The sequence below is a fragment of the Diceros bicornis genome, chromosome 8 (assembly GCF_020826845.1).
Source record: "Diceros bicornis minor isolate mBicDic1 chromosome 8, mDicBic1.mat.cur, whole genome shotgun sequence".
NCBI lineage: Eukaryota > Metazoa > Chordata > Mammalia > Perissodactyla > Rhinocerotidae > Diceros > Diceros bicornis.
Genome location: NC_080747.1, coordinates 2,193,451 through 2,217,906, shown reverse-complemented (window position 1 = coordinate 2,217,906; position 24,456 = coordinate 2,193,451). Strand labels below are relative to the sequence as shown.

General features: G+C 39.4%; 1 protein-coding gene across 5 annotated transcripts in view; it reads right to left on the bottom strand.

The window, feature by feature from the left end:
• Positions 1 to 24,456, bottom strand: part of ADD1 (adducin 1) — a 94,820-nt gene that overhangs the window by 32,999 nt on the left and 37,365 nt on the right. For all 5 annotated transcript variants that reach the window (XM_058546610.1, XM_058546607.1, XM_058546611.1 and 2 more), the window contains exons 2-3: positions 11,365 to 11,579; positions 6,474 to 6,636 (exon numbers count right to left, since the gene is read on the bottom strand). In XM_058546610.1, the coding sequence (XP_058402593.1) occupies positions 6,474 to 6,636; positions 11,365 to 11,559 (358 nt within the window). In that variant the 5' untranslated portion in view covers positions 11,560 to 11,579. The remainder of the gene's footprint in view (positions 1 to 6,473; positions 6,637 to 11,364; positions 11,580 to 24,456) is intronic.

Here is a 24,456-nt window from a genome sequence, read left to right as displayed (position 1 = left end):
ACTGGAAAGGAAGAAAAAAAGTATTTGATTGCATAACCTACTTGGTCACGACATAATTATGAGCGTTATATACTGCTAGATTTAATTGCTTTCTTTTGAATTATGAACTATCTCAAGCATCCAGAAAAGTATACAGAATACAATCACGTCTATCATCTCGATTCAACACATGCCAATCTTCTACTTTAGATTTTACTTTTTAAAAATTGTTTTTTAGAAGATTTTCAGAAGATGTTGGCAGTGGCAGTATAGTTTTTGAATTTTCTTAAATCTCTATCCCAACCCTGCACAAAAAATTTAACTAGAACAACTAGGAGAGCAAAACTGAAAACCCAAGGATGATACCTACAACAAAACTAAGTAACAAGGTCAACCCTGAAATTGAAAATAGAAAGAGGTAGGGTTGACACAGACAGAGTACATGATATCAGCATCTGTGGACGAGGAAACAGAAGAAAGCCATGGACCATTTGTCAAACCTGACACTCCCAAAAGAATCAATAAGAACTCACTAGAAAGCTCAGAGGGCCAGTCTGAGAACAGCAGCTGAAACCAAAAGGAGTTCTGCATGCTTTAATCCTTAAAAATTCTCCAAACTAACATCCAAAACTGTCTTTCAGGACAAAGTCTCACACTAAGAAATCTGTGGATATGAGAACTCAGAGCAGCACAGGATCATCAAGAAAAGAAAAGGCCTAGATAAAAAGCAAGCGGGGAGCAGAACTGGATTCCCTTAAATAAGCTGCCATATCTTTTAGCACTTCACAAAAGCAACAGAAGAGGGAGCTCCTGAGCCATGACATTGGAACAGCTTTACTGAACCAGACTCCTCCAGGAAAACTAATTTCATGTAAAAACGAACAGAAAAATCTTGTGATCAAACACCATACAAAAATTAATATAAGAAAAAAGAGCAGAATCAAATCCCTACAGATAATGAAAGCACACAAGAAAGACATCTCCACAAAAGAGATGAAAACTATAACCTATTATTTCATAACAAGGAAAAGAAAGGCATTAAAAAATAATAAAAGATATGAAAAAACATTGACTATAATTAGAAAAATTCAGAAATGAGGGCTAGAGCACAGAAGGAATTAGATATAAATAAAAAATAATTTAAAAAATAAATACTAAACTAAAAGGAGGAGGAAAGAAGGTTTGAAAAGGAAGAAAATTTTTTTTAATCATAAAGAAATGAAGGTTGGGGCCGGCCCAGTGGCACAGAGGGTAAGTGCGCGTGCTCCGCTTCGGCGGCCCAGGGTTTGCAGGTTCGCATCCTGGGTGCGCACCGACGCACCACCTGTCGAGCCATGCTGTGGCGGGGTCCCATATAAAGAAGAGGAAGGTGGGCACAGATGTTAGCCCAGGGCCAGTCTTCCTCAGCAAAAAGAGGAGGATTGGTGTCGGATGTTAGCTCAGGGCTAGTCTTCCCCACAAAAAAATAAAAAAAAATAAAAAAATAAAAAAAAATAAAGAAATGAAGGAAGTGATAAAAAGGATTTGAGAAAAAGTGACAAAAAAGTTAAAGAAGAGAGACAAAGAAAATCCAACATGCATATAACAGGAATCCCTGAAGAAGGAAACAAAAGCAAGGGAACAGAATAAATACTAAAAACCAATTCAAGAAAATATTGCTAAAATAAAAAAGATTTGGAAGGGCACAACATGGGAGAAAATTAACCCAGAATGACCAACACTAAGATATATTCTGGTAAAATTGCTGGACTCTAAACAAAAAAAAAAAATAGTTTGAGCATCCAGGAAAAGAGACCAAGTCACTTATATGGAAAGATTATCTTCAAATTTTAATAGCAAGACTTTGGGCCAGAAGAAAACAAATGATGTATTTAAGATACATAAAATAGGAAAATGTGAGCCAAGGATTTACACCCAAACTAACCAAACCCAATTAACATTGAGGTACAAAAGTCACAGCCTGCAGGAACTCAGACATAATCATTTCCACAAGTGTTTTCTGAGAGTCTACTACAGAAGGAACTTCAGACAACCAAAATGACTAGGGGGACACTGATACAAGGACTGGTGGTGAGCATTAAACATATATTTATTATAGAATTAAGGTATTAATTATAACACTAAATGAACATTAAAAGGGGAAGATCATAATATGTAATAGGTTATATGCTCTGACAACAGAGTATATTTTAACACACAAAGAGAGAACATATTGTTGGTATAGTACTGGTATTGTGTGTGATATGTGGGAAAAAGCAAATGAGTAATTATGTAATATTCTAGTTTTGTTATTCCTGGTGTCCTCGAGAACCAGAATTCTTGTTGTGGAAGAAAGGAGAACAAATGTCAGATAGAAGAGATTAAGTAAAAACCCCTGAGAACTGAATTTTAACTGGAATTATGAGTATAATTCCAATATACTCATAATTCCAATATACTAATATAGTATATAATTCACAGTAATATTTATTTCCTAGTTCTGTCCACTAAAAAGGCCTAGAAAGAATGACTAACTCAGTAGCAATGAATATCCCTAGCACCCAGACTAAAATTCTATTTCCCACAAAAAGAAATCAAGGTTTCTTAGAGAAATGGCTGATTCCAGATCTGGAGTAGCAAATGTCCAAAATGAGCCTAGAACATCTCCTCAAGGGAGATGTCTTGGAAGCTGTCAAAGACTACCAGGTTCAGGAGCAACTCGGAGAGGCTCCCACTGGTCCAAGACGGGACAATGCGAGTATCAAAAAGGACAACTGCAATGTTTTGAAACATATCAAATACATTTAAATCTACGAGTTCAAAATAGTATTAAAAAAATAATAATAATTGGTCACCTTAGAAGGATGACAGGAAACCAAATTCTTATTTTGAAAGGGTTAACCTTCCTATACAAACTGTACCACTAGGTAATCAAGAAGAGTTGAGGGGAAGTTTCTTTTTGTGTGTGTGTCAAGGGCTGACTTTCAATAGATCTTAGCGAGGAAGCTGCTCTGCTGCACACAAAACCCTGACCCAGAAGCAGGTTGTCTAGGAATGGTTTAGTATCAGGTTCCCCACGAATATGCGCTGAGTGAGGGGGAAGGGGTGACCCCCCCTTCCAGCTGTGCCCCATTTCCCAGGGAAGTTTCTCTTTACAGAAATATTCTAATAAATATAGAGAAAGGAATGATAGAATTAAAATATCACAACCTTAAAAGCTTTATTAAATTAATGGATCTAGGCATTGAGCATCAATGGCTGCTAACAACACAAAAAGAAACAACCAGACTTATGTGTCTATGGATAGAACACCTATGAAGAAAGGCTTGCTAAGGACCCGGGCCCATGGCTTAGCGGTTAAGTGCACGCGCTCCGCTACTGGCGGCCCGGGTTCAGATCCCGGGCGCGCACCGACGCACTGCTTGTCCAGCCATGCTGAGGCCGCATCCCACATACAGCAACTTGAAGGAGGCGCAACTATGATATACAACTATCTACTGGGGCTTTGGGGAAAAAAAAAAAGGAGGATTCGCAATAGATGTTAGCTCAGAGCTGGTCTTCCTCAGCAAAAAAAAAGAGGAGGATTAGCACAGATGTGAGCTCAGGGCCGATCTGCCTCACAATAAAAAAAAAAAGAAAAGAAAAGAAAGGCTTGCTAAAAAACTGAATCCAAATACAGTAAAGCTTCTAGATCCAACTACCAATTTACTGTAAATAGAGAAGACAAAAGAACATGGTAGCAGCACCATGGAGATGGAACCAGCAAAATTCAGACTGTGGCAAACTCTACAGGTCAATAAACCCATTTTCTTTAAATTTAAAGTGTAAGGAGAAAAAAAAAGAGACGGAGGGGTAACTTGTAGCTTTAAAAAGGCTTAAGAGACATTAAGTAAAAACAGACAAAAACTAAATCATAGTATTTAGGAAGCCCATTTGGGTAATGAAACCATAAAGAAAAGTCAGCCAGTGATTACCACCCAAGTCAAGATGGTAGTTTCTTTTCAGAGGGTGATGAGGGTAGGGCCAGCAACTGATAAACCTTTATTTCTGACCGAGGTGGTGGTTATAAAGGTGTTCACCTTAAAATCATTCTGAAGTTATATATCATTTGTTCCATGCCATTTATATATGTTATATTTTACAACAAAGGGTAAAATTTGTCTTTAAATTTTTATTATTGAGAAACTAACTGTTAGATAAAATTAAAACTACAGTCATGTGCCATACAACAATATTTCAGTCAATGATGAACTGCATATATGACGGTGGTCCCATAAGATTAGCACCACATAGCCTAGGTGTGTAGTAAGCTATACCATCTTAGTTTGTGTAAGTGCCCTCTATGATGTCTGCACAACGACAAAATCTAATAACACAGTTGTCAGAACATATCCTCGTCATTAAGTGACTCATGACTGTAACTGGATTTCTTTCCTTCTTCCTTTCGTTTGTTGGTATGGCATTATTGAAATAAAATTTCCTTTATCCCTGATTAGAAGATAATATACAAGTAAATACATTATTTTTTTATCATCTAATTCATGAAATATCACTGGAATCCATTAAGAATTCGTGTGAGGGGCCAGCTTGGTGGTGCAAGTGGTTAAGTACACGCGCTCCGCTGCGGCAGCCCAGGGTTCGCTGGTTTGGATCCCAGGCGTGCACCGACGCACTGCTTGTTGAGCCATGCTGTGGCGGCATCCCATATAAAGTAGAGGAAGATGGGCACGGATGTCAGCTCAGGGCCAGTCTTCCTCAGAAAAAAGAGGAGGATTGGCATCAGACGTTAGCTCAGGGCTGATCTTCCTCACACACACACAAAAACAATTCGTGTGAAAACATAAAATCCTTACTGACTGCCATTTGACTTCAGGATGGAAGTTTGAGTCAGTAAATTAAATGTGATTCTTAATACTCTCTAGACATTAATGATATATCACTCTGGTGAATGTCAGTCAACTTCTAAGAATACCATGGAACAAACAGCAAATGCCAGGTGATCTAACAGAAACCAATACCTTACGTTGGTCCATCAGAGGCTGACTATCCAACTAGAACCATCAGAGATTGATCCAAGGCACAGTATACAGCAGGTCAAACTAGCTGATGCTCAACTTACCCTGGGCTTCACCTTGTCATGTGAACGTTTACAAATTCAATAACCATGGCAAAGCTCCACTTCTGCATGGCTAACTATTCTTTGCTCACATTCACCCAACCAACATTTTTCCTCTGGCTTTCTTCTGGAATTTTTCTCTCTCTCACTCATTTGCAAGCAGCAGTGAGGAATGGTGGATAAAAAATGTTGACCTGGTTGAAATGAATTGCTACTTCACAAGCATTATTTCTGATTAGTTTATTTTAATTCACAAAGGGAAGCCACATTAGAAGTCATCTGCCTGAGAAATAACAGTCTCACTGGCTCATAAAAAAAGAGTCCTGTATGCAAGGGGTTGATCTCCATAATATATAAAGAACTCACACAATTGAACAACAAAAAAACAAATAACCCGATCAAAAAATGGGCAGAGGAAATGAACAGACACTTCTCCAAGGAAGATATACAGATGGCCAATAGGCACATGAAAAGATGCTCAACATCACTAATCATCAGGGAAATGCAAATCAAAACAACGCTAAGATACCACCTCACGCCTGTTAGAATGGCTATAATCACCAAGACAAAAAACAACAAATGTTGGAGAGGATGTGGAGAAACAGGAACCCTCATACACAGCTGGTGGGAATGCAAATTGGTGCAGCCTCTATGGAAAACGGTATGGAGATTCCTCAAAGAATTAAAAATAGAAGATGCCCTATGATCCAGCCACCCCACTACTGGGAATCTATCCAACGCACCTGAAATCAACAATCCAAAGAGGCTTATGCACCCCTATGTTCATTGCAGCATTATTCACCATAGCCAAGAAGTGGAAGCAACCTAAGTGTCCCTCGACTGACGATCGGATTAAGAAAATGTGGTATATATATATATATAATGGAATACTACTCAGCCATAAAAAAAGACAAAATCGTCCCATTTGCAACAACATGGATGGGCCTGGAGCGTATTATGTTAAGTGAAATAAGCCAGAAAGAGAAAGACAAACACTGTATGATCTCACTCATATGTGGAATATAAACCAACACATGGACAGAGAAAACTGGACCGTGGTTACCAGGGCAGTGGGGGTGGGGGGTGGGCACAAGGGGTGAAGGGAGTCATATATGTGGTGATGGACAAACAAAAATGTACAACCCAAAATTTCACAATGTTAGAAACCATTAAAACATCAATAAAGGGAGGAAAAAAAAAAAAAAAAGAGTCCTGTATGTTCAAAAGACATTTTCAGGCTTACAACCTATCTTTTACCATAAACTAACACACATTAATTTTCAAAAAACTCAATTCTATGTATTACATACTGTGTGCCCAACTATTTCACACGAGAAAGCATCAGGAAATTTTACCTGGAAAATGACTGAGCATGAATACAGAGTCGAGAACTACTCACTCATGTTTAACGCAGCCATTCCTCCTTGTGGAGCTGCTGGGTAGACATTTGGTACATTCATGGTCATAAAATCTGCAATCTGCTGTAATGCCAACAGGCCTGTGGGATTTTTCCCCTTCTTAAATTGTTCCTGTATCATTGATTCCAATTCTTCACAGAAAGCCTAATAAAAGGCAAATTAAAACAGTGAGATAGCATTTCTTTTCTGTTCATAACTATCACGTAGACCGATTTGATGTTTGTTTTCATCCAGTGCTGGAAAGGTAAATGGATATTCTCATACATTGCTACTTGGAGCACAAATTGGTACATTCTTTCTGGAAAGTAATTTAATAATATAAAAGCTTAAAAATTTGAAAATTCTATTCCTAGGAATCTTTTCTAAAGAAATAACCAAGGATGTGCTCAAAGATTTATTCATAAGTATGCTCATTCCAGCGTTACCGACATAAGGGAAACAATACAGTCTACATTTTAAACAGTAGAAGCCTGATTAAATACACTGACCCTCCTTTACAACAGAATTCTATGCATGCACTCACCATGACAGGCCAAAAACAATTAAATAACATAAGATTACTCTTGAATCTTTTTTTTTTTTTTTTGAGGAAGATTAGCCCTGAGCTAGCTAACATCCAATGCCAATCCTCTTTTTGCTGAGGAAGACTGGCCCTGGGCTAACATCCGTGCCCATCTTCCTCTACTTTATATGGACGCCGCCACAGCATGGCTTAATAAGCAGTGCGTCGGCCTGCACCTGGGATCCGAATCCGTGAACCCCAGGCCGCCGAGGCAGAGCGTGCGAACTTAACCGCTATGCCACCAGGCTAGTCCCACTCTTGATATATTTTTGAGTGAAAAAAGTTATAAAGGGGCCAGCCCCGTGGCTTAGCGGTTAAGTGCACGCGCTCCGCTGCTGGCGGCCCGGGTTCGGATCCCGGGTGTGCACCGACGCACCGCTTCTCCGGCCATGCTGAGGCCGCGTCCCACATACAGCAACTAGAAGGATGTGCAGCTATGACATACAACTATCTACTGGGGCTTTGGGGGAAAAATAAATAAATAAATAAAATTATAGAAAAAAGTTATAAAGCAATATAACCAGTTTTTGTAAGAGTAAATACATATCTAAACATAGAAAAAGACTAAAAGTAAATAAATCAAAATGTTCACTGTAATTCTCTTAGTGATAGAATTATTAGTAATTTTCAGATTCTACTTCATGCTTCTCAGTATTTTCTTCAAAATACATTTTTTGAAATTACCTTTTAGAAGTTGGAAAAGGAACCCTAAAATGTTCGCCCCTTATCAAATAATCCTAAATTAGGCAGAAACATTAAGTTGGGTTGTGATTTTAATATAAAGTCACTACTGAAACAATACAGATAATTTCCAATTTCCCCAAACTGCAGTAAAACAATTTTTTCACATAGCCTATAAAGAAATAAATATCTTATTAAATAATTCTAAATAATATCTCATATGGAAATGTAGCTCACTGAATGATTACCCATATCTGATTATAAGCACTCCAAGGGCTTCTGGATGATTCTATTACTAAACTTATTTCTAGTTTTTCACTGCTTGAGCTGAAAAGATACACTGCCAAGGGACAGTCTATGTATACCTATCACTTAAGGGAAGCAGGCCACAAACAAACGTATTGCTGTTAATTCAATGGTATAAAAGAATGTTAAGAACCAAGAGCCCTTTGAGGAGCCTCTATCTACCATATCATGATAAATAATGTCATAGATCATATTCTGTGGTAGTCAAGAAGGGAAGGAAAAGCTGATAGGTGCTTTGACTGCAAGGAAACAACAAAATAAATCACCAAAACATGGTTTTTCAGTCATCTTTGTTATCAATGCAGAATGCACTGATATAGATAGATACACATAGATATAGATAAAAAGACACAGATAGCCTCTACTAAACATCACTGAGTATGCCGGGCAGAGGAGATGCAAAAGCTGAATTAAACAAGCTCCCTGTCCTCATGGGCCCTCAATCTGAAAAAATCAAACAATCTAGTTCAATAGTTTTCAAATCCACATACATCTCTAAGGGAAGCTCAACTCAACACAACACTACAACATGTACTCCATATATACACTATACTACAATTCAACATACATATATAGGCACTGACGATCTATAGATAGAAAAGATGGTTCTTGCCATCAATGAACTTAAAGCTTAGTAAGGAAAACACAAAAAGAAAAAAACCACAGTACAAGGTGCCCTCTGGATCAACAGCATTCCAGCTGACCTGTATGTGCAGTAAGGAGCTGAGTTTAGCAGTAACCAGTGAGGCCTGGAGCCACCCATCTGGATCCCAGTCTGGCATCAGCCAGCAGTCACCGTGGGCCAGTGATCTTACGTGCTTCTTTGGTCCTAACTCCTGATGGTTCAACATGCACAATCTCACCCTAAGCTTCCTTACCACCTCTCCTCCAATCACCCTGTCGTCCAACTCACCTCAGCCTCCCATTTCCATCGTCATGCCTTAGACCTGCTCGTTCCTAGTAACTGTGCCCCTCTTTAATCTCAGAGCCAGGCATGTACCCTCCAAACACCCCTTCCTGGTCTCCAGTTCACCCTTTCTTCAACCCCATCGTGACCCTAACACCTTTTCACCTTACCTTCCCTGTGTCCTGACCTCCCTCACCCAGCTTAGACCCTTGGTTTAACATTATAATCATTCCCTTGCTTACATCTTCAACTCTCTACCATTTCCTCTGACAAAATCCCAACCCTAGTTAAATTCAACCCTCCACCCCTTCTACTTACACTGCTGAAAGTGGCTGGAGGAAAAGACAAGACAGTGCTGCGCTGTCTCACTGTGAATTCATGACCACTGACCTGAGGGCACCCTCGCATTAACCCAGCGACCAATCTCAACTTTCCTTGCTCGTTCCCTCACCCACTTTTCATGCCTTCTCTCTCCTCAAACCTCCTGCACTACTCCCTGTGCCCATGCTCAGCAGATGACTCCACTTACATTTCACTGAGAACAGAGAATTAGTCTAGAGAAAACTTTCCAAGTTCCCTCTCGCATCTACCCAACTTTCAGAATCTGTGCCCACAGAGCAGGCCTTCCCATTCCTTACTGAGGCTGAACTATTCATGCTCCGAAAACCAAGAAACCAACATTTCCATTAAGTAAACCCCAGACTTTACCAGTCTTCCCACTAATGTCCTTTCTCTGTTCCAGGATTCCACACTGCATCTAGATCGGTAACATTTTGATGCTTACTGTGTTCTAAACAACATGTGGGCAGGGACTTGACTCTCTCTCTCTCTCTCTCTCTCTCTCTCTCTCTGCCTCCCCAGCACCGAGCACAGTGCCTGGTCACACTAGGTGCTGAGAGTTTCGTTTCTTCACTCTATTCCCTAGTGATTTTTACTTAGTTTCTTGTTGCTTTTATAGAGGAAAACTGCTCAAGCCAGAAGTCTAGATGTTACCCTGACTCTTGTTTTTTCTCTCATCTCTTCCTCCCTATCCATCAGCAAGTCCTATTGACCCCACCATCAAAATGAAACTCAAAGGAGTCTACCTCTCTCTGCCTCTACCACCACTCTGGTCTAAGCTACTACTACGTCTTGTTTGGAAGGCGGCTTTCTCTCTTGCCCCACACGATGCTCTCTCTATACCAAAGCCAGAAGTTCTTTAAAAACGAATTGTGTCATTCCCGTCTGCAGCCTTCCAGTGACTTTCTATTGTACTCTGAAGGCAAAACAAATCCCTGTTCTGAGCTTACGCGGCCTTCCAGGACCTGTTCCCTTCTCCCTCTCCAACCTCACTGCCCTCTCTCCCTGTCACCTCCTATACTCAAATCACAATGGTCGCCTTTTGACTCTTCAAGCCCATCAAGCTCATCTCTATCCTAGGAATTTCATGTTAGCTGCTCCCTCAACCTAGAATGCTTCTCCCCCTGATCCCTGCATGGCCGGCTCCTTCCTGTCATTCACAGTTCAGATGAAATCTTCCTTCCTCAGACAGGCCTGTTCTAACTACAGTCACAATCTAATCATCCAACTGCTTCCTGCACTGTGCTTATCTGTTGTTTACTGTTTATCACCTTCGACTAGAATGTAAAGTCTGAGACTTGACCTGGGTGCTTATACAGGTGTTACACATATGTCAAAATTCATCAAGCTGTATACTTAAGATTTGTGTACTTTACTGTAAGTCATACTTTAATAAAATTTGAATAATAACAACCAAATAAAATCTATTACAATTAGAGGCCTAATAAATCTTGTTTACTGCTAAATTCCCAGTTCCTTTCCAGCACGTAAGAAATAATCAACATTAAAAAAAAAAAATTCAATGAATATCTGCCAAATGATACCCCAAAATATTAAGGGAATAAAACAAGAACAGATTAGAAGGAAAAAAAGAATGAAGCACACACAAAGGGAGCAGCACCAATATGAGAAAACTTTGAAGACAGCACTACTTTACCTAAAGGTGCAAACAGAAAACACTTAGTTGGGCATGATTGTGGTTCAAAATGCTGACCGTAACTAAAGGTAAACTCAATCAATAATCAGGTACTATTAAGGCCTACTAAGCGCCTAGCACCAAGCTAGATGTTTTGGAAATAATTTTTAAATTGTCCCAATACATAAAGACTCTCTGAAGAAGTAGTGAGAGAGCAAAAAGGAGAAATAAACAGCTCCTATCCTTTATGATACTAAAGGTTTTTCATTTATTGTGTCTGGTAACCTGAACTAAACTGAATTCTTTCAAGAGCCGTACACATATATATAAGGCACTGATCTCCTATGTTAAGATAAACCGACTATAACACATACAACAGAGCATAAGAGCTGAAGTATTGGAAGAAAGAAGACACTTGGTCAGAGAAAAAGCTTCTCTTACGGGACTTTGCAGAATCATGGACACCCTCTTTTTTTGCTCCATCATATTGAAGTCCTGGCGAAGGTCTGGTGCCATGTTCCTCTCTCGCAAATATTCTGGATTGTTCTCATCCACCTTGTCGAAGTACCTCTCTTTGTGAGGGGCTGTGGTTGGGGGTGGTGAGGTCACCACTGTGGCCCGAGTATCACCATTCATTGCACAATCTTTCTAGGTTCCTACAGAATCAAAATAACAGAAAGTATTATTTTTGAATCAATGTCTAACAGCATTTCATAATGAGCACATCAGTCTAATAAATACAATCTTCAGAGTGAGGACGCTCTAACTGACTGACCAGTTGGAGCCATGATGTGTGAGGCTTCTCTGTGGCCTCCGAGGCCCAAGGCTGATCAGCCATCTCCCACCCTTCTACTAACCAATGGCATTTTCCGTCCTTGTCATTATTCTTCAGCACACGACAGGAGAACAATCTAACAAAGCCATTACATCCTCTGACAAACTGAAAAAGAATTAGATATTAAAATTTTGACCACGAGATAGTTCTAAGTCAAGATATCGTCCCACACAGACAAGATCTGCTAACAGCAGCATAGCTCATTTCTGGAGAAATTTGATTTATGATATTTTTCCAAAAAAGCATTAGCAATTTTTTGCAAAGGATTTTGCAAAGGATTCTCCAAGCAGAGTAATAGGAGATAAGCTACTCACACATCTGTATTCATGAAGACGGGAAATGCTCCTCATTAACACCATCTTTTTGGTTCAAAGAACAACAGCAGGCACCGAAAATATCAACATGCCCTAGTTTGTGAATAACCTAAAAAGATGCCCAAATGGCTCAAATGTAAAAGTCTGCTGATATGGCTACTTACTTTACATTCTTTTTAATTCTAATCTTTTATTTGAAATGATGTTCAAAAGCACTAAATTATATTTACCTTTAACTACTAAATCTCTAAACGGCACTCATACTAATCACACAAACAGTTCAATTTCTATTTTGTTTCTATAAAATACTGAATGACAGCTTTAACAATATATATGCAGCATTTACTGAGCATCTATTATGTCCAATCACTGTGATGGGCACAAAAATTAATAAATGTGGTTCTCACTTTGGGGAAGTTGGACTCAGTCTGACAAGGGAGACAGACTCACTGAGAAAGGCAGAAGTGTTAATTCAGAAGTCATCAGCAAAGAGATAGTAGTTAAAGCCAGGAAAGCCAGCAGAAGAATATAAATTGAGAAGAGGGAGCTAAACCAGCACCTAGAACAGTTTCTAGCATAAAGTGGGTATGTAAATAAAAATTTTTTGAACAAGAAGGAAAGGATAAAGAGACAAGATGAGAAATAGTTTCAGAAACCATAGGCAGAAAGTTTTAATGGAGAGTGAGTGAACAACAGTTCCTCAAGCCACACAGAGGGTAAGCAAGGTAAGGATTTAAAAGAGTTGATTAAATTAGCAACTAAAAAAATAACTGGTGCCCCTTCCTTACACTACACACAAAAATTCATTCCAAATGTAACACAGACCTAAATGTAACAGCAAAACTCACAAAATTCTTAGAACAAAAAGGAGTAAATCTACAAGACCTTGCGTTAGGCAAAGTCTTACATGACACCAAAAGGACAAGCAACAAAAGAAGAAAAAGATAAACTGGACTTTCTCAAAACTAAAAACATTTCTGCTTCAAAGGATACATAAGAAAGTGAAAAGACAACCCACAGAATAGGCGAAAATATTTACAAATCATATAATCTGAGAAGAGGTTTACATCCAGAATATATAAAGAACTGTTACAACTTAATAATTAAAATAACAATTAAAAACCACGAAAATCATCAAGTGACCTCAGTGGATGCCACATAGAGCAAAAGAACTGCCCAGTTGAGCCCTGCCTAAATTCCTGACCCAAAAAATCATGAGACACAAATAATACAATAATTATTTTAAGCTGCAAAGTCCTAGGATGGTTTGTTATGCTGCAACAGATAACTAAAATAATGTTACTGATAAGGGGAAAGAGAATGAGAGCAGCTGGAACTGTATGCTAGACATCATTCTTCACTTGTATCTCTCCTCTCACCTCTCCTATTTGTTCATATACTATTGTTTTCCTCTCTTTACAGGCAGGAAACTTGGGTCACTCAACTAAGAAGTAACAGGGCTGGAATTCAAACGCAGGCCATCTGGCTGCAGAGCTTGTGTTCTTAACCTCTAAGCCATATTCCAAATGATGATGATGATGATAGTGGGTGGCAGCAGAAGCAGCAGTGGGAACAATGTCCCCCAAGGGATGGGAAGGGATGGAATCAAGGGCATAGGTGCAAAAACTGGCCTTGAAGAGGAGGACCCAACCTTGGGCATCTGGGGTGGGTACTGTTAGCTTTTTAACGTGCAAATGAATCACCTGGGAATCATGTTAATATATAAATTCAGATTCAGTAGGTCTGGGATGGGGCCTGAGATTCTGCATGTCTCATGAGGCCACAACTGATACCAATGCCACTGAACTTGGACAATTTGAATAGCAAGGCTTTAAAGAATAGTTTGTTTATACAAAACATATTTTGTGGTACCAAAAGCCAAAGAATTGAAAAAAAAAATTTTTTTAAAGAAAAAGATAAATTTGGATATTGCTCTTCAGAAACATAAAGATATAACAGAAATAGCAGCATGCTTGAAGTGACACTATTTCAAGGACTTGAAGACAAAGAATGAAACAATCAGGGACTAAAAGTCAACACAGAATAAACGAACCAATGACCTAAATGTAGTCTTTAAAACTTACTGTTCTCTAGTTATAAACCATTATGATCTCAATAAAATAATTAAAAAAAAAAAAAAACTACTCTTCTCTAAATGTATCCTTTAAAAATTCTAGTTTAATCTGTTTACCTGAACTTGGTTTGTTCTAAAAGAATGACCCAAAGAACAAAACGACAGTTGTCCTACATTTCTTCATTAGATGTAAATAAAGCTGAACATTCTGAGTCAATGATAAAAATGTTTTACTTCAGTGTTTAAAAAAAAAGAAAGAAAGAAAAGCATATACAGTATTATGTTTTTTTCTATTTCTAAATGAGTCCCAATTTTAAGCAATTTTCATCAGAAAATGAAGATATTGGAACATTTTAGAGGCAACTATAGCTACCTCCTGGTTCCCAGGGCTGACGGAAAGAAAAGAATCTTTGTAAAACCAACATGTTCAAGATAAGGCAGAGATTGCTCTCTTTTTATTACAAAAGCCATGTGAATGGGATAAGATAAAGACTGCAGACCAGATATGCATGCGTTCCATTCCTTCAATAAGGAAGCTATAAACTTAAATCAAAATCAAAGCACACACATTCTGAGCCCAATAATCAAGAATAAACGTAATTCCATTTTAAAGTATAAAAACTGTACTTGGTTTTTGTCAATTACGGTTTCAGGTTTCATAAACTTAGTTTTTTGTTTTTTGTTTTTTTTGTGAAGAAGATCAGCCCTGAGCTAACATTCATGCTAATCCTCCCCTTTTTGCTGAGGAAGACCGGCTCTGAGTTAACATCTATTGCCAATCCTCCTCCTTTTGTTTTTTTTTTCCCCCCAAAGCCCCAGTAGATAGTTGTATGTCATAGTTGCACATCCTTCTAGTTGCTGTATGTGGGACACAGCCTCAGCATGGCCGGAGAAGCAGCGCATCGGCGCGCACCTGGGGTCCGAACGCCAGGCCGCCAGTAGCGGAGTGCGCACACTTAACCATTAAGACACGGGGCCAGCCCTCATAAACTTAGTTTTTAAGAGTGTGTTAAGATAGTTAATTTTTCTAGAAAGATCTCTACAAAGAAGTTATTACTTAATCTAAAATTTTAAAAAAGAAATGGAAAAATACAGATGCAAAAAAATTTCTGGCAACATTATTTAGAGTAATTTAGAATAAAATAATTTAAAAAGTAGGAAGAGTCAATGTCCTACAATACACAATGGGTTGTAACATAAATATTAAAATCTGTTCAATATTATGAAACTATGAAGATTCTTTAGCTAAGATACATGAGATTATGACATGTTTAAGTGAAAAACTATAAAATTTCCTATTCTATTATATAATGTTATCAATATTATAATTATAATCACACAGACAAGATGATATAATGGCAAACAAGGTGTATTACAGTTGAATAAACTGATTAAAGAGAAGTATAGATTGATGTTTCTCTACCTCAATATTCTATAGAGTCGCTATAATTTTGCCTGTGTAAAAATTTTAAGATTTAACCAATCTTAACATGTTGATACCTAATCAGTGAAATCTCTGGGAACAATATTTTCAAATAAACAAACATACACACCCAAGAGAACCCAAAAGTCTGGATGAACCATGACAAGCTTGGCCCGCCCATGTGACATCTGGCATTCATCCACTTTCCTCCATCCCTACCACATCACTCTAATCTAGGTAATTACCACTCACCTCCTGGACACGCAATAGCCTCCTAAATAGTTTCTCTACTTCCAGTCTCCTAACAACCCCCACACCAATCCATTCTCCACAGCTAGGGCAGAGAGAGTTTCAAAACGGTAAGTCAGATCATGTCCCTTACTCCCCTGCTTAAAACCTGACAGCTAATAGGAGGACCTTAGCTGGATCCTGATTCAAAAAACCATAAAATAAAAATCTAAAAATGACATTCGAGACAATCAGAAATTTGAACACTAACTAGACTTGGATGGCATTAAGGAATTACCGGTAAAAATTTTAGGTGTGATATTATGGTTATATTAGAAACATACAAAAATATTTATGGATAAAATACTATGACATCTAGACTTTGCCTAAAACTTATACGGGGTGGAGGGAGAGTAAGAGTTACACAAAAGAAATAAGACTGGCCGTGAGTTAATACCTGTTAAAGCTGGATGAAGGATAAAACAGAGTTCACTACACTATTTATTTTGTATGTGTCTGAAATGCTCCAGAATTTTCCTTGCTCTTAGAATCAAGTATCTCCAGACCTTACATAAGCTAGTCTCTGCCTGCCTTCAGATGAACATATTTCAGCATGTTCTTTCAGACAGATATTACTGACATTGGGATGAAAGGATATTTTAAGATTAATATCTCTTTGCTAATGTCCCAGAAGACACCACTTTGCCTAGCATGTTATTTATTGACTGGGAAATAACAAAGGGTGCCCTGGAATATTCTTTCTTAGCAAAGGTATTCCAGCCCCAGGATGATCCATCCTTTCGTTAACGTGTAACTAAACCTCAGATCAGAAACCAGACAAATTTCTGCTTCTCTAAAATACCTAATGAGCTAATTATAAAGCTTTGGGGCAGATTCAATTATTTGTTGGCATCTCCCTTCTGGCACAGACATTTTGCTAATGGCTAACTATTCCAACCATTCACATGATTTACTTTTGAATCCCTAAAGGTGGAACACTCAAACCAAAGGTTGAAACAGGAAGATAGCCATTATCAAATTCTGTGGGTAAAGTGTCTGCTAGAAGACCCAGAGGGTCTTGTCAGTTTCTAAATGTTCTTAAAACATATCTCAGAAAGCATAATGACTGCCAGTTGATAATGAACTATTGTTCTATGAAAAATAAACCAAGAGGCATCAAATATGATCGGGCTGGAATAAAAGTGGCAGCCTCTGCTGGTGTCCTTGGCCACCTGACACCCAACTCCAGACAGCCTTTGGAAGACTCAGCAGGATGACAAGAAAAGAGGTGACCTCTGCATTATCTTCTTTTATTTCTATTAACTCCTGGTGCTTAATATATCTCCACTAGAGCTCCTTTCCACATTATGTACAAGGCACCAGAGATGAAAAGTTACAAAATGAGTAGTAGATGATAGATAAACAAATCTAATCAAATACTCTTGGTGTCATGACAGAAATCTACTTACCTATCAGCAGGGGGAAAGCGTACAGTGGTGGAATGTAGAAAGAGCAGAGAGAGGGTGTTATGAGTTGAACTGTGGCCCCCAAAAATTCATATTGAAGCCCTAACCCCCAGTACCTCACAATGTGAGCTTATTTGGAAACAGTATCATTGCAAATGCAATTAGTTAAGATGAGGTCATACTGGCCAGGGTGGGCCCATAATTCAATATTACTGGTATCCTTAGAAAAAGGGGAAACTTGGACACAGACACGAATACAGGGAGAAAGCCATGTGAAGATGAAGGTAGAGATCAGCTGAGGTGATGCATCTACAAGCCAAGGAATGCCAAAGATTGCCAGCAAATCACTAGCAGCAGGGGGAAAGGCCTAGAACAGATTCTCCCTCAAAGCCTCAGAAGGAACCAACCCTGCCAACACCTTGATCTTGCACTCTGCCCTCCAAAACTAACAGACAATAAATTTCTGTTGTTTAAGCTGCCCAGTCTGTGGTACTTTGTCATGGCAGCTCCAGAAACGCATATACAGGGCTGTCAGGAAACCTGCAGAAGAGATGCTTTTAGAGCTAAGCAAGTGCTTCCACAGGCGGCTTGGGGCAGGTGCCAGTCACCTGGTAAATGAACACCTACTGAGCTTTAAAGAGAGCAGCACATGGGCCGGCCCCATGGCCTAGTGGTGAAGTTCAGCATGCCCCACTTCGGCGGCCCAGGTTCAGTTGCAGGGCACGGACCCACACCATTTGTCAGCCATGCTGTGGCAGCAACCCACATACAAAACAGAGGAAGACTGGCACAGATGTTAGCTCAGAGAGAATCTTCCTCAGAAAAGAAAAAGTAATAAAATAAATAAAGCAAGCAGTACAGAAGAGACAGCAGAGTGAGTGAGCAGTCAACGTCCCTTTCTTTTTTCTTTTTTCTTATAGGAGTGGCAGCCTTTTTTTTTTTATTTATTTTGTGTGTGTGTGTGTGTGTGTGTGTGTAATATCAGCCCTGAGCTAACATCCATGCTAATCCTCCTCTTTTTGCTGAGGAAGACCAGCTCTGAGCTAACATCTATTGCCAATCCTCCTCCTTTTTTTTCTTCCCCAAAGCCCCAGTAGATAGTTGTATGTCATAGTTGCACATCCTTCTAGTTGCTGTATGTGGGACGCCGCCTCAGCATGGCCAGAGAAGCGGTGCATCTGTGCACACCCGGGATCCGAACCCGGGCCGCCAGTAGCGGAGCGCGTGCACTTAACCGCTAAGCCACGGGGCCGGCCCTCAATGTCCCTTTCTTTTACACTTAGTGCCTGGCACCCAGCACGTAGGCACTCAAGGAGTTTTTAATGACCTAAGTGAACTATTCTCTCTTCCAAACCGTTCATCCCCACTCATTCTCAAGCTCCAACTCAATTATTTCCTGCTCTGCGAAGCTTTCCCAAGCCTCTGAGCTTGGGATTTGGCCTCCTGTGTTCCAAGACACTTTATTCTCACCTCTTTTCAGCCATCCTAAAACAGGAGCAAATTATTTGTGTATATGCTTGCTCAATCACCAGTCTGTGGGACCATGAAGAAAAGGGACACTCACTTTCTTTTTGTGTGTGTGTGTCTATGAGGACATCCAATGCCAATTCTCCTCTTTTTGCTGAGAAGACTGGCCCTGGGCTAACATCCGTACCCATCTTCCTCTATTCTTATACGGGATCCCGCCACAGCATGGCTTGACAAGCGGGGCATCGGTGCGCTCCCAGGATCCGAACGTGCCAACCCCAGGCCGCCGAAGCGGAGGGCGTGCACTTTAACCACTACACCACCGGGCCGGCCCCAGGGACACTCAATTTCTAACTCATTTTTGTAAGCAAGCCCTGGAAGTGTTTCACACATAGTAGGGACTCAACAGACACTTTGTTCTTGAAGTAGGGTATCTGCTGCAAGGGACATCCTAACTTCTCTGGAAGGGTTCCGCGAGGTTTGCATCCAGAATGAAACTGCATCATAGAGATACACTCAACGAAATAGAAGGTAGACTCACCAAAAAAAAAAAGTGACTATGTGAGGTGATGGATGTGTTTAACTAACTTGACTGTAGGAATCATTTCACAATGTATACACATATCAAATCACCATGTCGTACACCTTAAATATATTACAATTTTATTTGTCAATTTTACCTCAACAGAATTAGAAAAAAAAAGGCTAATAAAAAGGTGGAGGGGCCGGCCCGGTGGCATAACAGTTAAGTGCGCACTCGGCTTCAGCAGCCTGGGATTCACCGGTTCAGATCCTGGGTGTGGACCTATGCACCACTCATCAAGCCATGCTGAGGCGGCGTCCCACATAGAGCAACTAGAAGGATATACAACTGTGACATACAACTATCTACCGGGGCTTTGGGGAGAAAAAAGGAAAAATGGAGGGAGACTGGCAACAGATGTTAGCTCAGGGCCAATCTTCCTTAAAAAAAAAAGTGCAAATGCTTTTAAAAAAAAAAAAAGTGGAGCCTTTGCTGGAAAGAGTGACAAGATTTTAAACCGGCTTGGAGGAGCTGACATGGATGGCTAAGCCTAGGAAAAGGGCTGCAGAGACAGTCCACACCCTGTCCGGTGCCTCAGATGGGAAAGCAGAAGAGACACAGAAACCCCAGCCAGAAATTCATTACAAACTCTCAGAAACCTACAATTCTGAAAGGGGTGCTGAGCCAGTCAACGAAAGAGGAATCCCTAATATCTACCAGCAGGAGGGAGCCCATTCTGGAGCCTTCTCCCAAGTAAAACAGAACACAACCATAATGAATTATAACCTCTCACTGCTTACATTACTAGCCTAATTCTCCACTTCCCCTAAAGGAAAAACACCCACCTTATGTTTAAGATTTTTCTTCACAGCTTCAGGCTGACACTGAGTGTGCCCTGCTTGGGACCTCAAAGCTCAGTAAAAGCCGTTAATTAGTCTGATCGGATCATTTCTATTCCTGTGTCTCGGGATGTTCTCTTGCAGATGAAACTGTTCAAAAGTCCCCTTTAAAATCATCATTGCTTACTATCTGGTAAGTACTGATTTAAAACTCAGGTTTACACATATTTAACTCATTTTTTCCTGCAGATAAGGAAACTGAGGCACAAAGCAGTTAAGTGGCCAGTAGTGGGGTTGTTAGGGTTTGAACTCAGTCTGCCTAGCTCCAGAGTGCCTGCTCTAAACTACACTACACACTACCTCTCGCCATCACATGTCCCAGCACAGCTCAAATTAGAAAAGAAAGCAAAAATAAAAAGTAAAATTGAATCAAAGCAATGCTTCCCATCCTTGTCGCCTATAATTTATGCTCCTCTTAATTAGGAATTGATTATCTGGGTGGGTCCTCTTGCTTCCTCTCAGATCCTTTACGATGAACAGCTAGTTAACAGGTTCCCAGCCTAAATCTTCCATGTTCTATTAAGTTTTTAGTTATATACCTGCTGTTGGTTTTCTTTTAATTACAGCATTTAACCAAACCTCTGGCATATTATTACAGAGATTCCAGTTACTTGCTTAATGCTGCATAGCCATAGTGGAGAAGCAAGAATCTGAAATTAAGACTATGGTTCGGAGACTGCTCTCTTAACTGCTTCTCATTAAACAGTTTTCTTGTGCTGATCAGAGGCCTCTCCAGTCCAAGGGATAGTACTGGGCAGTGGACAGGCCAGTGGGCCAGGGATCAGTGGTTAGTCCCACTCGTTCCACTGTATAACTTCAACATGTATGACGTCCTCATCTACAAAGGAAAAATATCTCCCTAACCTAACGATCAAATGAAACAGTGTAGCTGAGAGCACCCTGGGGAAAAAATGAGAAAATAGGACAGAGGTATCATCATCTCTAGGACTCACAAACTCCACACCAAATTTTTCCCAAATCCAGTTGAGGAGAATGCAACTAGAAAATGCAAGGGATCCAGCAGAGTGACTAGTGTATGTATTTTATAAGGACAGTGCCATAGGCCACTGCAGAGCACCATGTTTCCACACAGATTAGTTCACTCGACCAACCCTGCAGGAGTACCCCATTTGCAGATGAAGAACTGACTCTGAGTTTCAAGTTCCTGAAGCCTCATGATTCAAATAAATAGCAGAGTCAGAACTTGAACCCAAGACCACTCATTCTAAATACCAAGCTCATCCATCAAACGCAGCATAGGGAGTCAATATGTGGGCACTGCCAAGAGCAGGTAGGCACACTGGGCTCTAAATGGTGGGCTCTCCCCACCATTTAGCACATAACAGGCCTCAATAAGCATTTGTTAGATAGATGAATGGTAAAGGAATACAAAATCATTCTCCATTACTGATTTCACAAAATTTGCTTTCATCCAAAAAAATTATATTTAAAGAGACATCCAGTACTTTCAGATGGCACGTGAGCCAATATCCACCAGTAAACTCTTAAACAAGTACTTTCAAGATGAAACTTCACAAAGGAAACTGCAGCTCAGAGTTCAGAAGCGGAATCTGGGAGAAGTAATTTTATATATGGTGTCTCACAATTTAACAAATCACCACCACACCACAGGAGGGTCTCCACTACAGTTACTATACTGATTCACATATTCTGAGCCACAGGCCCTGAACAACTAGAAAAAAGCAGAACTCAACTTCATCCTCTGACAGTGTCAACTGCTTTCTCTCTTTTTTGCTCCTTTATGATCCTGTTCGTATCCTTCAATCATTATTTTTATTTTCTAACTATACTTTTGCTGAAGTAATGAAGTTCTTCATATTTACTGTTTTACTGAAACAAAATTTTTCCTGAATTTCATTCCATGAGGGTGGCTTACTAAGTAAGGGTTTGAGTGGATTTTTGTTTACTTTTCTGTGGGAAGGGGAAACGTAGGGAAGTTTGGCAGGAGTGTAAGTAAGGAAGATTAAAATACTGACCACAAAACAAACAGGCAGTTTTTTCAGAATTTAATGGTAACTAAATGTTCCTATTTGTCAAGTAATTGGGTCTCGTGGAAGACAAATGATAAAAGGGAGCTTTGAAGATATTAGCCAGCTAGAGCTAATAAACTGAGAACACAACTGTTCAGTGTGCTAAGAAATATAAATTCTGTACACATAAAGGCCAAAATATGAGCTATTTTATTAACTCTGGGACTTCTGAAAACGGTGCCAAGTTTTCTTCCTTAGAGCTAGGCAGGCAGGAAATATTTAAAATCACATGAATAAGCCTAAGGAAAACTCTGCCAAAGGTATATTCTCTGAAAAGTAATCGTGCTAGGTGATGGAGACTGAAAACCTTTTATGCTATCAAGTAACTATGAGCGTACAAATTTTTAGATGGTCTAGTTTTCACAAAAATAAAGATATACTGTCAAGTGAAAAAAAGCAAGATAACAGAGAATGATGTATGTAAGGTACCTTTTAGGGGGTAAAAGGAGGGATAAGAAAAATATTCTTATTTGCTTGTATTTGCATAAAAAATGTAGGAAGAATATATAAGAAACTTAAAATCATGGTTTACTTGTAAGGAGTTAAGAGAAATCTGGGTGGATGGAGAACAGAGATGGCCAGGAGAATCTTTATTCTTCATACATAACTTTTAAAAGTTTAATTTATAAAAAAAGAAAATTTTAAAAATAAAACACCATTAAGAACATAAGTAAAACAACATGCATCACTGAAGGTATAAAATGAACCAAGTACACAGTACACTGTATTTTCAGCAGCATGAAGATATCAAACATTTGTTTCAAGTTTTGTAGCTTAATATATATTCTGTTAGGTGTTTTAGTATGGTGGTCCTATCCTGATTTTACACGTGATAAAATGTAGGTTCTAGAGACTGTGTTACCCTAAGGTAGAGACAGTAAGTTAACCAATCTTTCAAGTTGACTTGAGAATGTATAGGGTTAAATGAGCCCCTCATAGTCTCTCCTCCAAAAGGATTCTGTTCATATCAAAATCATTTATGATTGAACAGTTCTTTAAATCAGTACTGGCTGATTAAAACAATATTTCTTTAAATCCACACTGGCTCCACTTTGCAGCCACTATTTCCATCTTGCCAAAAGTACTGGGGTTCCTGCCCTCTAAGCACAAAAGGGCATTTCATTCCATGAGGAATCAAACAGATATGATGCACTTCCCTTCTGGTGTTAGGGAATGACAGGCAAAGTTTATTGCTGAAGAAGAGGGCACTTATCACACTGGCCTTGAAGTCTGTAGCTATTAGGGGAATATAGCCCATCTTGCTCACTCGGAGAGACAGACCAGGTTTTATGCATTTCTGTAGTCTAATGGCATCTTATACTGCTCTCCGGTGCACAGAAGGTACTCGATGAAAGTGTGTTGAACTGAAGAGTTAGCAGACAGCGAAGCAGGCATTGAGGACCTTAAAGCCTTTCTGACTCAATGTTGTAAAGATCTACATAGTAGTTATAAAATCTAACCCCTTCATTTTAAAAGTAGGAAAACTGAGGCTCAGAGAAGGGAGAAGATGGCCCTGGGCACACAGGGAGTCACTGGCAGAGAGAAGCAGCCTTGTGTGGCTAGAGTCAGACCAAGACCAAGTCCGAAGTCCACTGTGCTGCTTACTAATTGCGTGATCCTGGAAAAGTTACTTAACTTCTCTCTGGGATTCAGTTTCCTCATCTATAAACTGGGTGTTCTAATGGCAACCTTGAGGTATATTGTAAGAATCAGAAATGCTGTTTGGAGAGTATTTAGCAGTTATCTGGCAGACAGTGGACACACATTAAGGGGTGGCTATGATTACTGGACAAACCCAGCACTAAAGTGTCCTGGCTAGGCCTATGGACATTCCACAGTACCAAACTGCTTCTTGCTCACATGATTTTTATTGTTGGTGACAAATAACTGAAAATTTCTGATCTCTGTCACAACTACAACTGGTTTCAAAAATACATTAAAAAAATAGTTTCTCATATATATAACTTATTTCTCATTATCACTACCACTTTCCTATGTTAATATCCAAATAACTTCTGAAGTCTTTAAAAATTCCAAATGATATTTGAAGGGGAAAATTAAGAAAGTATTAATAACCATAAATGAAAAAAATGGCCAAAACCAAATTTAGACAAAGGAAAATTACACCTCAAATTGCATATTATTTATTAGTTTTACCTAATCAGAATGGTGCCATTTCAATAGACATGACTCGACTAAGCCAGAGGGGAGAATCCAAACTCTAAACGGCTCCACACTTAGGCCACTGAGAGA